The sequence below is a fragment of the Budorcas taxicolor genome, unplaced genomic scaffold (genome assembly GCF_023091745.1).
Source record: "Budorcas taxicolor isolate Tak-1 unplaced genomic scaffold, Takin1.1 scaffold171, whole genome shotgun sequence".
NCBI lineage: Eukaryota > Metazoa > Chordata > Mammalia > Artiodactyla > Bovidae > Budorcas > Budorcas taxicolor.
In genome coordinates, this window is record NW_026291673.1 from 137434 (window position 1) to 152868 (window position 15435).

Here is a 15435-nt window from a genome sequence, read left to right on the forward strand (position 1 = left end):
AAAAGCAAAAATAAACAAATGGGACCCAATTAAAATTAAAAGCTTTTGCACAACAAAGGAAACTATAAGTAAGGTGAAAAGACAGCCTTCAGAATGGGAGAAAATAATATCAAATGAAGCAACTGACAAAGAATTAATCTAAAAATTATACAAGCAACTCCTGCAGCTCAACTCCAGAAAAATAAACGACCCAATCAAAAAATGGGCCAAAGAACTAAACAGACATTTCTCCAAAGAAAACATACTGATGGCTACCAGACACATGAAAAGACTCTCAACATCACTCACTATCAGAGAAATGCAAATCAAAAGCACAACAAGGTACCATCTCATTCCAGTCAGAATGGCTGCTATCCAAAAGTCTACAAACAATAAATGCTGGAGAGGGTGCAGAGAAAAGGGAACCCTCTTACACTGTGGGTGGGAATACAAACTAGTATAGTCACTATGAAGAACAGTGTGGAGATTCCTTTAAAAACTTCAAATAGAACTGCCATATGACTCAGCAATCCCACTGCTAGGAATACATACTGAGGAAATCAGAATTGAAAGAGACACGTGTACCCCAATGTTCACTGCAGCACTGTTTACAATAGCTAGGACATGGAAGCAACCTATATGTCCATCGGTGGATGAATGGATAAGAAAGTGTGGTACATATACAAAATGGAATATTACTCAGCTATTAAAAAGAATACATTTGAATCAGTTCTAATGAGGTGGATGAAACTGGAGCCTGTTATACAGAGTGGAATAAGCCAGGAAGAAAAACACCAATACAGTATATTAATGCATATATGTGGAATTAAGAAAGATGGTTACAATGATCCTATATGCGAGACAACAAAAGAGATACAGATGTAAAGAACAGACTTTGGACTCTGTGGGAGAAGGCGAGGGTGGGATGATTTGAGAGAATAGTATTGAAATGTGTATATTACCATATGTGAAACAGATCGCCAGTCCACGTTCAATGCATGAGACAGGGTGCTCACGTCCAGTGTACTGGGATGACCCTGAGGGATGGGATGGGGAAGGAGGTGGGAGGGGGGTTCAGGATGGGGAGCACATGTATACCCTTGGCTGATTCATGTCAATGTATGACAAAAAACACTACAGTATTGTAAAGAAATTAGCCTCCAATTAAAATAAATTAATTAATTTAAAAAAAAAAAGATGGAAGGAAGGAGCTGGCTTCCTCTCGTAAGTCACTGGGGCTCAGAGAGGGTGGAAAGCCCTGGGCTAGGGGAGGACAGCCTGGGCTAGGGGCCAGGTGACCATCCATTCAGCCCTGAGTGGGACTCTTTCCTGCCTGGGACATCTCACCAGGAACCTAACTGTTAGGGACCGTCAGCTGTAATATTGCTTTAAGGAAAAACCCTTCTCTGAACAGTGACACATTCTAACCTTTCCCCTTTTTACTTCATTTAGGCACAGAGTTGAAAGTGATTCAGTGATGCTTTTGATCATCCAGTTGGGTACCTGTGATCTCATTTCAGCATCCACACTGCTCTCTCTCTTCACTCTATTGAGTAACTTTTTAGCTGCCTATAACTTTGTGTTGTAAGAGCAACATAAACTCAGATTGAGCTCAAGCTCCAAATAAGAAATTCTGGGAGATCTGTTCAGGTCTTTTCTGCATCCCTACAGATGTCCCAACCACCCCCAGAACTCAGCCAGGCTGGACACTGGGTGCTCACAGGGATGATACAGGTGAATTCTGGGGCCCATCACCCTGTCAGGAGGATCTGAAAACCCAGCTCCAGAAAGTGGAGAAAACTCACTAGAACCAGGCTCCCATTTCCACTCCACAGAGAGCGACATCAACACTGTTCATCACAGACAGGGCTTCCGAGCAGGAAGCAGACGTGGAGGTTCCCCCAGGGAGAGTCCTGGAGTGAACTCTTCAGTGTGGCCTCCCTCATCTGCTTCCCTGTCAGGAGATCAAAGTGCAGCTGATTCTCTCCAGCAGGGATGGAAGGTGGGGTCAACTTTAGAAGTCAGGTATTATCTCAGCCTGGAAAACCAGGGAACCCAAACACCCCATCACCTACTTCACCTCAAAGCCAAGAGTTATAGGCCAAGGGAATCTGGACCCATGAAAATCTATCCTGTTTCTTTCAAATCTCACTTAGGGCTAAGCAGAATGCCAGCATGAGTGAACTGGAAGGTCTGCCAAAGAGTTAAGTAGTACAGCGGGAGAGGGGATGTCAAGGCTCTGTTGTTATATTGCCCAAAGTAGCATCTTTTTGCCACAAGCACTGAGCTCGCTATCCTGAAGCAGACTATGTCACAGCCATAGCATCAGCCCACAGTCACAGACGTGTAAACCTATAGTTCACAGGACTGACAGCTGTGTTTCCCATAACCCTGAGGACATTTGGGGACACACCCCACAAGTGTGGGGTGCAGATCTTCCTTGGAAGGGGGACCCTCGGGCTGATAGCCCTGATGCAGGTTATTATTCAAGCTATGTGAGACCTGCTAGTTGTGAATAAGTTCTCAATTGCCTCTTATTCAAGGTTCTAATGCCTTTGGTAGTGGCCAGCAGGCATTTTACAAGAATCTACTCAAGAAATCCTCTTGAGATCCCCAGAGACTAAGGGATTAAGAGCACTGACTGCCCAGTTATTAACTATATTAACCCACCTAACTGATAGACCTGGGCATGAGACCCACACTATCTTATTCCCAAGGTTGTGCTTTTAATCACAGCTGCAGTGTCTCAGAGGGAGAATAATCAAGGTTAAGGATGCCTGTGTGTGATGATGTGCATTTTTCTCCAGACTTTGTTATTTGTGTTCAGAAAACCACCAAATCTTACTCAGCTAATATCCAACAGTCTTAGCATTATTGCATATTTTAATAAGATATGCAATGTCTTATTAATCTTAATAATCACCTTGTGCTCAGTCGCTTCTGTCATGTCCAGCTCTTTGCAATGCCATGGACTGTAGCCCACCAGGCTCCTCTGTCCATGGAATTCTCCAGGGAAGAATACCTAGATCTTCCCAACCCAGGGATCGAACCCACATCTCTGACATCCCCTGCATTTACCACTAGCTCCACCTGGGAAGCCCCATTAATTACCTTATGTTGAACAAAGTCCCTGGGAATCTGGCATGAGAACCCCTTAAAATAGCAGACTTGATGATCCATGGTATTAGGATCCATGTATTAGGATCCATGAACCTAATACGCCTGACACATGTGCTAACTCTCCACTAACAATGGCCATGGCAGACACTGCTAGTTGATCCCAGCATCTTTCAGATAGAACTTGGATATGGCTTCATCATTGAGGCATTGGCAAATGCAAAAAGTTGACTAGAGAAAGGAAAGCAAATGCCATCCTGGTTTTATCTACTTGTCCATGATTGACCATTGCTATGCTCACTTTTCCAAAACTGTGCCCCCAAAGTCCCATAATAATCAGATGCCAATATGTCATCAAATAAAAATGTCAGCATAAGTTTCCAGGGGCAGTTAGGCCATAGCACCTGAAAATAAATGTCAGGACATCAGTAGTCCTTGGAACACATCTGAAACCTACTTCATATGAAGCAGGCTTATGCCTTCTGGGCACACCAGTCAGGTGTCCTTCCTTTTGTTGGTGGCTACAGCAGTGACCTTTAAGATACACTCTTGCTTTCTCAGTTGCTCAATCATGTCTGACTCTTTGAGACCCCATGGACTGTAGTCTGCCACACTCCTCTGTCCCTCGGATTATCCAGGCAAGAATACTGGAGTGGATTGCCCTGTCCTCCTCCAGGGGATCTTCCCAACTCAGGGATTGAACCTGTCTCCTGTGTGTCCTACATTGACAGGTGGATTCTTTATCAATGAGACAACTGGGAAGCCCTAAGATACACTCTTAGTTACTATTTAGAGGAAGCAGCAGTGTTATTATTTACAGCACAGACCTACCCTACAGGTCGGTAGGTGCCCAATATGCTATTGGAGAAGAGCAGAGAAATATCTCCAGAACGAATGAAGAGGCTAAGCAAAAGCAGAGACAATGCCTAGTTGTAGATGTGTCTGGTGGTGAGAAAAAGTCCGATGATGTAAAGAGCAACATTGCATAGGAACCTAGAATGTTGGGTCCATTAATCAAGGTACATTGGAAGTGGTCAAATAGGTGATGGATGGCAAGAATGAACATTGGCATTTTTAGAATCAATGAACTAAAATGGATGGGAATGGGAGAATTTAATTAAATGACCATTATATCTACTACTGTGGGAAAGAATCTATTAGAAGAAATGGAGTCAAAGCCACAGTCATTAAGACAGTATGGTAGTGGCACAAAGACAGAAATATAGATCAATGGAACAAAATAGAAAGCCCAGAGATAAACCCCATGCACCTATGGACACCTTATCTTCAACAGAGGAAGCAAGAATATACAATGGAGTAAAGACAATCTCTTTAAAAGTGGTGCTGGGAAAACTGGTCAACCACTTGTAACAGAATGAAACTAGATCACTTTCTAACACCACACACAAAAATAAACTCAAAATGGATTAAAGATCTAAACATAAGACCAGAAACTATAAAACTCCTAGAGGAGAACATAGGCAAAACACTCTCCGACATAAATCACAGCAGGATCCTCTATGATCCACCTCCCAGAATACTGGAAATAAAAGCAAAAATAAACAAATGGGATCTAATTAAAATTAAAAGCTTCTGAACAACAAAGGAAACTATAAGCAAGGTGAAAAGACAGCCTTTGGAATGGGAGAAAACAGTAGCAAATGAAGCAACTGACAAACAACTAATCTCAAAAATATACAAGCAACTTATGCAGCTCAACTCCAGAAAAATAAACCATCCAATCAAAAAGTGGGCCAAAGAACTAAATAGACATTTCTCCAAAGAAGACATACGGATGGCTAACAAACACATGAAAAGATGCTCAACATCACTCATTATCAGAGAAATGCAAATCAAGACCACAATGAGGTACCATTTCACACCAGTCAGAATGACTGTGATCCAAAAGCCTACAAGCAATAAATGCTGGAGAGGGTGTGGAGAAAAGGGAATCCTCTTACATTGTTGGTGGGAATGCAAACTAGTACAGCCACTATGGAAAACAGTATGGAGATTCCTTAAAAAATTGCAAATAGAACTGCCTTATGACCCAGCAATCCCACTGCTGGGCATACACACCGAGGAAACCAGAATTGAAAGAGACACATGTACCCCAATGTTCATTGCAGCACTGTTGATAATAGCCAGGACATGGAAACAATGTAGATGTCCATCAGCAGATGAATGGATAAGAAAGCTGTGGTACATATACACAATGGAGTATTACTCAGCTGTTAAAAAGAATACATTTGAATCAGTTCTAATGAGATGGATGAAACTGGAGCCGATTATACAGAGTGAAGTAATCCAGAAAGAAAAACACCAATACAGTATACTGACACATATATATGGAATTTAGAAAGATGGTAATGATGACCCTGTATGCAAGACAGCAAAAGAGACACAGATGTATAGAACGGACTTTTGGACTCTGAGGGAGAGGGAGAGGGTGGGATGATTTGGGAGAATGGCATTGAAGAAACGAAGTGCCAGTCTATGTTCGATACAGGATACAGGATGCTTGGGGCTGGTGCATGGGGATGATCCAGAGAGATGATATGGGGTGGTAGGTGGGAGGGGGATTCAGGATTGGGAGCTCGTATACACCCGTGGTGGATTCATGTCAATGTATGGGAAAACCAATACAGTATTGTAAAGTAAAATAAAGTAAAAATAAAATTAAAAAAAATAAAATTTAAAATAAATAAATAAATAAAACATATTTTAGCAAATTTCCAGCACTTGGGCATATCAAGAAAAAAGTACCACAGAATGGTGAAAGTGGAAAATATCCCATCCTTTACATAAACTATATCAGTAAAAAATAAAAAAAAAAGAAATGGAGTAGCACTCATAGTCAACAAGAGTCCAAAATGCAGTACTTGAATGCAATCTCAAAAATAAGAGAATGATCTCCATTCATTTCCAAAGCAAACCATTCAATATCATGATAATCCAAACTTAAGCCCCAACCACTAATGCCAAGGAAGCTGAAGTTGAATGGCTCTATGAAGACCTACAACACACTCTAGAATTAACACACACACACACACACACACACACACACACACACACACACAAAGTCATTTTCATCATAGGGGACTGGAATGTAAAAGTAGGAAGTCAAGAGATACCTGGACTAACAGTTTGACCTTGGAGTACAAAATGAAACAGAGCAAAGGCTAACAGAGTTTTGCTAAGAGAACACACTGGTCATAGCAAACACCCTCTTCCAACAACACAAGTGAAGACTATACATAGACATCACAAGATGATCAACACTGAAATAAGACTGATTATATTATTGGCAGCCAAAGATGCAGAAGCTCTATACAGTGAGCAAAAACAAGACTGGGAGTTGACTGTGGCTCAGATCATGAACTCCTTATTGCAAAAATCACACTTAAATTGAAGAAAGTAGGGAAAACCACTAGACCATTCAGGTATAACCTAAATCAACCTAAATCAAATCCCTTATGATTATACAGCAGAAGGGAGAAATATATTCAAGGGATTAGATCAGATAGACAGAGTGCCTGAAGAACTATAGACAGAGGTTTGTGACGTTATACAGGAGGTGGTGATCAAAACTATCCCTGAGAAAAAGAGATGTGAAAAAACAAAGTGGTTGTCTGAGGAGGCCTTACAAATATCTGAGAAAAGAAGAGAATCTAAAGGCAAAGGAGAAAATGAAAGATATACCCATTTCAATGCAGAGTTCTAAAGAATGTCAAGGTGAGATAAGAAAGCCTTCCTCAGTAATCAATGCAAAGAAATAGAGGAAAACAACAGATAAGAAAGACTAGAGATTTCTTCAAGAAAATTAGAGATCACAAAGGAACAGTTCATGTAAAGTTGGGCACAATAAAGGACAGAAATGGTATGAACCTAACAGAAGAAGAATACATTAGGAAGAGGGGGCAAAAATACACAGAAGAACTATACAAAAAGATATTAATGACTTGGATAACCACTATGGTGTGATCAAAAACCTAGAGCCAGACATCCTGGAATATGAAGTCAAGTGGGACTTATGAAACGTCACTACAAACAAACCTTGTGCAGGTAATGGAATTCCAGTTGAGCTATTTCAAATCCTAAAAGATGATGCTATATAAGTGCTGCACTCAATATGCCAGCAATTTGGAAAACTCAGCAGTGACCACAGGACTGGAAAAGGTCAGTTTTCATTCCAATCCCAAAGAAAGGCAATGCCAAAGAACGCTGCCACAAAATTGGACTAATCTCACACACTGGAAAAGTAATGCTCAAAATTCTCCAAGCCAGGCTTCAACAGTACGTGAACCATGAACTTCCAGATGTTCAAGATGGATTTAGAAAACGTAGAGGAACCAGAGATCAAATTGCCAACATACACTGGATCATCAAAAAAGCAAGAGAGTTCCAGAAAAAATATCTATTTTTGCTTTATTGACTATGCCAAAGCCTTTGACTGTGTGGATCACAATAAACTGTGGGAAACTCTGAAAGAGATGGGAATACCAGACAACCTTACCTGCCTCTTGAGAAATCTGTATGCAGTTCAGGAAGCAACAGTTAGAACTGGACATGGAACAACAGACTGGTTCCAAATAGGGAAAGGAGTACATCAAGGCTGTATATTGTCACCCTGCTTATTTAACTTACAGGCAGAGTACATCATGAGAAACGCTGGGCTGGATGAAGCACAAGCTGGAGTCAAGATTGCCAGGAGAAATATCAATAACCTCAGATATGCAGATGACACCACCCTTATGGCAGAAAGTGAAGAACTAAAGAGCCTCTTGATGAAAGTGAAAGAGGAGAGTGAAAAAGTTGGCTTAAAGCTCAACATTCAGAAAACAAAGATCATGGCATCCAGTCCCATAACTTTCATAAAAGCAGTGGAAACAGTGGCTGATTTTATTTTTCTGGGCTCCAAAATCACTGCAGATGGTGACTGCAGCCATGAAATTAAAAGATGCTTGCTCTTTGGAAGAAAAGCTATGACCAGCTTAGACAGCATATTAAAAAATAGAGACCGCCGGGGTCCAGCCCCGGTGGGTCCAGGGTAATTCAAAGTGGGGACGGAGTCATTGTCCTAGGAAAAAACTTATTTAATTACAGATATATAGAGAGATTGGAAACGGATAGTGTAGTAGGAAATACTAGTGGAGAAAAAGAGGCTGAATAACTTGGTTTACGTGAGATACCAATAAAATTCCAAGACAAGGAATTTGCACCATCTACGTTGGGCCACTGGCACCACTTGAATATCGGAAGGTCCCCCTCCTTGGGCTCCTTCTCACGTGGAACTTAAAAGCAGGGGCAAGTAAGTAGACATGGCGAGCACCCACGCTCCAGATGGGAATTCAGCCAGAAAAACGTGGAGTGAGAAAGAACGACACGGGGGAACAAGCCTTTCCAGAAACTGATCCGATTTCTTTATTTTTTAGGTTTGCTTATATTACCTTTGTTACACATAGAGACAAATGGAAATTTTAAAGTCACGCGGGGGTCAGCAGTTCTGACCTTTATCAAAATCAGGTGCTTCATATAAATGTATAAAAGAAAAAGGTCTTAGGGGTTTTACATCACCTTCTGGCCATGAGGCCTGCAGACATTTTATGATCCCTTCTTTCAGATAACCAAAAAACTTATTTTTTCCAAGGGTGTTTTTTCTTAAACCAGGCACCACCCTCTGAAGGTACCAGATAAAGTTGCATTCCTATAGGGTGAGGGTGTAGTGGTTACAGCTAAGAAAGGAGTTTATTTAACCTAAGGTTAACATGATTAATCTTAAAGGTTAATACTTATTTCTCCTATATGCTAGTTATATTCCTTATCAGTTCAATTCAGTCGCTCAGTTGTGTCTGACTCTTTGCGACCCCATGAATCGCAGCACGCCAGGCCTCCCTGTTCATCACCATCTCCCAGAGTTCACTCAGACTCACGTCCATCGAGTCCGTGATGCCATCCAGCCATCTCATCCTCAGTCGTCCCCTTCTCCTCCTGCCCCCAACCCCTCACAGCATCAGAGTATTTTCCAATGAGTCAAGTCTTTGCATGAGGTGGACAAAGTACTGGAGTTTCAGCTTTAGCATCATTCCTTCCAAAGAAATCCCAGGGCTGATCTCCTTCAGAATGGACTGGTTGGATCTCCTTGCAGTCCAAGGGACTCTCAAGAGTCTTCTTCAACACCACAGTTCAAAATTCTTTGGCACTCAGCCTTCTTCACAGTCCAACTCTCACATCCATACATGACCACAGGAAAAATCATAGCCTTGACTAGACGGACCTCAGTCAGCAAAGTAATGTCTCTGCTTTTCAATATGCTATCTAGGTTGGTCATAACTTTTCTTCCAAGGAGTAAGCGTCTTTTAATTTCATGGCTGCAGTCACCATCTGCAGTGATTCTGGAGCCCCAAAAAATAAAGTTTGACAGTGTTTCCACTGTTTCCCCATCTATTTGCCATGAAGTGATGGGACCGGATGCCATGATCTTTGTTTTCTGAATGTTGAGCTTTAAGCCAACTTTTTCACTCTCCTCTTTCACTTTCATCAAAAGGCTTTTTAGCTCCTCTTCACTTTCTGCCATAAGGGTGGTGTCATCTGCATATCTGAGGTTATTGATATTTCTCCCGGCAATCTTGATTCCAGCTTGTGTTTCCTCCAGTCCAGCATTTCTCATGATGTACTCTGCATGTAAGTTAAATAAGCAGGGTGACAATATACAGCCTTGACGTACTCCTTTTCCTATTTGGAACCAGTCTGTTGTTCCATGTCCAGTTCTAACTGTTGCTTCCTGACCTGCATACAGATTTCTTTAGAGGCAGGTCAGGTGGTCTGGTATTCCCATCTCTCTCAGAATTTTCCACAGTTTGTTGTGATCCACACAGTCAAAGGCTTTGGCATAGTCAATGAAGCAGAAATAGATGTTTTTCTGGAACTCTCTTGCTTTTTCCATGATCCAGCGGATGTTGGCAATTGGATCTCTGGTTCCTCTGCCTTTTCTAAAACCAGATGGAACATCAGGGAGTTCATGGTTCACGTATTGCTGAAGCCTGGCTTGGAGAATTTCGAGCATTACTTTACTAGCATGTGAGATGAGTGCAATTGTGCGGTAGTTTGAGCATTCTTTGGCATTGCCTTTCTTTGGGATTGGAATGAAAACTGACTTTTTCCAGTCCTGTGGCCACTGCTCAGTTTTCCAAATTTGCTGGCATATTGAGTGCAGCACTTTCACAGCATCATCTTTCAGGATTTGAAACAGCTCAATTGGAATTCCATCACCACCACTAGCTTTGTTCGTAGTGATGCTTTCTAATGCCCACTTGACTTCACATTCCAAGATGTCTGGTTCTAGATTAGTGATCACATCATCATGACTATCTGGGTCGTGAAGATCTTTTTTGTACAGTTCTTCCATGCATTCTTGCCACCTCTTCTTAATATCTTCTGTTTCTGTTAGGTCCATACCATTTCTGTCCTTTATCGAGCCCACCTTTGCATGAAATGTTCCCTTGGTATCTCTAATTTTCTTGAAGAGATCTCTAGTCTTTCCCAACAGGGAATATGGAGATTTAGCAGCAAACATCAGCCTGACAAATGAAAACCCTTCACCAATGTTCCCCTTAAGATCTATTTAGTCTTAAGATAGTGATAAAGTTACATTTTTGCATAGCAAGGACACAGTGATTTATAACAAAGCACAGTGATCTATAACAAAAGTGAAAATCCATTAACTCAAAAAGTCTAGTATTACTAACATCAAAAACTACTATATTTCCTTTTCTATATTCCAAATACATTAATATATTCCCAGGTGCCTAAGGACACGGAGGCCTGGTGGCAATCATTGACTCAACAATGAGAAAAAGCCCTATGCTAATTAAGATTTTCAAAATACTCCAAACTCTCTGTGATGTTTATGGTTGAGAGGTTGTCTGTCAGCAGAGAGGTTTAATCTGAGATACCCTTGTCACACCCAGGGCAGGGAATTAGCAGCAATTATTGGCACAACAAATTAAAAACCCTTCACGAATACAATTCCTAACCAACCCACTATACTAATAATTTCTAACTTCCCAAAAGAATCTGCCTTTAGTAAGTCTAAAACATCTCATGCCTCTCACAGTTGGGAGGCTGTAAACAATCACATGTGGCCGGACGAACTTGTAAGGCAGGCTAGATAACCTTCAGTGGAGTTCATAAGTTGAAACACTCCTGTCACGCCCAGGAATTTTTATTGACTTGGAGCTGTAAGTTAACTCCTTCTCCGAGAGAGGTAATGGGGGTCAGCCCCCCATAAAGTCAGAGGTATAGGTGAGAGCATGAAACAGTAAAGTAGGTAGACTCTGGTTTTGGGGGTAGATGCTAGGGAACAGGGGGTTTCCTAAGGCTCGATCCGCCTTTGCGTATGCCGACGCCTCCTTCCTCCTGATATTTGCCATGGGCGGAGGTCCTCACGCTGGCTCCTGGCAAGAAACATTACTTTGCCAACAAAGGTCCATCTGGTCAAAGCTATATTTTTTCCAGCAGTCATGTATGGATATGAGAGTTGGACTATAAAGAAAGCTGAGTGCTTAAGAATTGATGCTTTTGAACTGTGGTGTTGGAGAAGACTCTTGAGAGTCCCTTGGACTGCAAGGAGAGCCAACCAGCCCATCCTAATGGAAATCAGTCCTGAATATTCATTGGAAGGACTGATGCTGAAGGTGAAACTCCAATACTTTGGCCACCTGATGCAAATAACTGACTCATTTGAAAAGACCCTGATGCTGGCAAAGATTGAAGGTGGGAGGAGAAGGGGATGACAGAGGGTGAGATGGTTGGACGGCATCACTGACTCAATGGACATGAATTTGGGTAAACTCCAGGAGTTGGTGATGAACAGGGAGGCCTGGTGTGCTACAGTCCATAGGGTTGCAAAGAGTTGGACAGGACTGAGCGACCAAACTGAACTGAACTGAACTGATGGTTTTCTAGTAGTCATATATGGATGTGAGAGTTGGACCATAAAGAAATCTTAACATGGAAGAACTGATATTTCTGAACTGTGGTGTTGGAGAAATCTCTTGAGAGTCCCTTGGACTGCAAGAAACCAGTCAATCCTAAAGGAAATCAACCCTAAATAGTCATTGGAAGAAACTGATGCTCAAGCTTAAGCTCTAGTACTTTGACTGCCTGATGTGAAGAGCCAACTCATTGGAAAAGATCCTGATGATGGGAAAGATTGAAGGCAGGAGGGGAAGTGTATGACAGAGGATGAGATAGTTGGATGGCATCACCAACTCAGCTGACATGGGTTTGAGCAAACTCCGGTAGGTAGTGAAGGATGGAGAAGCCTGGTGTGCTGCAGACCATGAGGTCTCAAAGAGTTGGACTTGAATTAGGGACTGAACACTACCACCACCAGCAGCTAGAGAGAAAACATAAACAGTTCTAATCAACTGGCCACCACATGTGGTTATCTGGGGTGTGCATGAGGAGTACCTGGATTAAATTCATTGTCTAACTTACTGCAGCCTACTAGGTGCAAAAAATCCAAATATTACACCGTGATGGTGCCAAAGTCCTCAGACTCTCCAGATCAAATATTGAGAAAATTCTGTACTGCTTCTTGACAAAAGCCTCAGGAGAAACTCTTCTCTCCACTTTCATATGAATGGGCAATGGCCCTTGCCCCAGGCAAATATCTCTGTCAAACATTTTTTATGGAACAAACCCTCTTTGAACGTACCATAGACCTGCTTTGCAACAAAACTGTTGAATGACTCCCTTTCATGGGTGGCCTCAAACTATAAAACATCTGAAACCTTGACTACACAGAAGATTGGATGGAGCTCATCGCTTCCTCTTCTGCCTCCCCTGGTCCTACCATCCTAGCAAGTCATCAGCAGAATGTCACACACACCTGGACTCTACTGTTCCCCCTCCATCGAAACACCTCACAAGACCAAACCCCATGGGAGGTCACCTGCTTCTCTTGATGAATGAACATTTCTTTTATAGATTTTATGAAACTGATGATCACTATCCTTTTCACAAAAAAAGATAAGTACCTCAAGTGTTTACTATTAAAAACAAAACACACAAATGCTACACACACACCAAAAAAAAAAAAAAACCCTCCTTTGAATGAATGAACTGAGACTTTTTCCATTTAGTAGGTACAGAGAACCATAGGATTCAATATGCTTCTGTTCTTGGCTTGGTTTCTAGAAAGTAAAGTTGGTATTAATTTGCAATAATTATTCAGGTTTGAGGTCTCTGCTACAAACATTCCCTCCTTACTTTTTAGCTATTGTTTTCATAACTTAAAAAATATGTAACAATGTATTTTCCTTATTTTTAATATTAATGAAATGTATGCATTAAGAATAACATAAATTTGGTTCTTTCATCATCTGTGGTTACCTGTAGAATAGAATAATTAATCATAAAATGTGTTCCCCATTATTTTGTTTTTTGGCTGCACCTTGCAGCCAAACCCAAGACCTTGCAGGGTCTAGTTCCGCAACCAGGGACTGAAGTGGTGGCTCCCACAGTGGAAGCACAGAGTCTTAACCACAGGACTTCCAGGGAAGTCCTTGTTCCCCATTATTCTAAAACTAGGAAGGTGTATGGAGTAATCAACTAAATGCATACTGAACAGATCCCTATCCTGTGTCCTCACAGGGGATTATTTTCAGCATCATTTATATAAATAGTTTTGAGAAAGGGGTACACAAACAGTGTGGTATCACCCCAAATGCTGATAATGATAAAGAACAAACCTGAAAATAACAGGGCTTATCTTTTCAACAGGGCTTCCCTGGTGGCTCAGACATTAAAGAATCCACCAGCAATGCAGGAGACCTGGGTTCAACACCTGGGTCAGGAAGATCCTCTGGAGAAGGGAATGGCTACCCACTCCAGTATTCTTGCCTGGAGAATCCATGGACAGAGGAGCCTAGTGGGCTACAGTCCATGGGGTCACAAAAAGTCGACATAACTGATGATTAACACACATCTTTTCAATACATTTAACAATTACAACTTACTTGAATGTGTACAACAATGTATTTTTCAAATATACCACTTCTGACACGTATTTCCTGAGGTCGCCTTTCCTTTTCCTAATCTTTTCCTTTCATTGTCATGTCTGGTAACTTCAGAAGAAGAAAAATTCTCTATGTTAGTTCCTTCTAATTAATTCCTTCTACATTGGTTCCAACATGATGAAATACTTTTAAGAATGGTATTAATAGAGTGGATACTCAGCTTTAGGAAGTAAGTTATGAACAAGACAGAAACGGTCTGTGTCCTCATGGTGCTCACATCCATCCTCTTTGTGCTAAAATGCAAACTGCAGCCGACCCACAATCCCCTCCATTTGCTTTAAGGATTCAAAGGGGCCACACTGATTCAAAGCGGCAGAACATTCAATCACCTAATGTTAACACAGTGAGAAATTTCACAAGACAGAGTCTGCAGAACTTCAGGGGTCTGGTTAATTGCAGTACAAATAGAAGCCAGCATGCACTGTCATCCCAAACTGAGAGCCCAGGTACTCACTTGTACATTCCAGGCGTTTCACATCTTGTGACGTCTCTAAGAAATATCGCTGAAGAATAACGAAAAGGATGCCAAGGGGAATTGCAGGTATACCAATCCAAGGAATTGCAGCCACCATCACACCCACCACACCAATCACAAGTAGAAATGTCTGAAATAGCAAAAATACAGAGGCCTTCATGTCAATGATACTTTTCAAAGATAAACTTTAATGATTTGCTCTGTTAGGATTAAACTCCTTTCCTTGAAAAACTTGTTGGAACAGCAGGGAATGCTTTCCCTTCAAAAGAAATAAAATTATAGGTGGCCCTCATATTTGTTGCATGTGCCAACACTTTGATAAGAACTTTCTAGGTATCAGCTCTTGTGATACACTCAGTAATCCTTTGAGTCAGGCATGACTAGTTTTAACAGATGAGAATATTTGAGGTTCAGAGAGTAGGAGTTCACTTCCAAACTATCAGGAGTCAGCTGCTGCTGCTACTGCTGCTAAGTCGCTTCAGTCGTGTCCGACTCTGTGTGACCCCATAGACGGCAGACCACCAGGCTCCTCTGTCCTTGGGATTCTCCAGGCAAGAACACTGGAGTGGGTTGCCATTGCCTCTCCAATGCATGAAAGTGAAAAGTGAACATGAAGTCGCTCAGTCGTGTTCAACTCGTATCGACCCCATGGACTGCAGCCTACCAGGCTCCTCTGCCCATGGGATTTTCCAGGCAAGAGTACTGGAGTGGGTTGCCATTGCCTTCTCCAATCAGAAGTCAGCAGGTGTTACTAAAAAGATGAGTGAACAGGTATCACAG

General features: G+C 41.7%; 1 protein-coding gene across 1 annotated transcript in view; it reads right to left on the reverse strand.

Moving 5' to 3' along the window:
- Positions 1-15435, reverse strand: part of LOC128071129 (ATP-binding cassette sub-family C member 4-like) — a gene marked incomplete at its 5' end in the record, with an annotated part of 175799 nt that overhangs the window by 63859 nt on the left and 96505 nt on the right. The window contains 1 exon segment of the mRNA XM_052664095.1: positions 14635-14785. Coding sequence (XP_052520055.1) covers positions 14635-14785 — 151 coding nt within the window.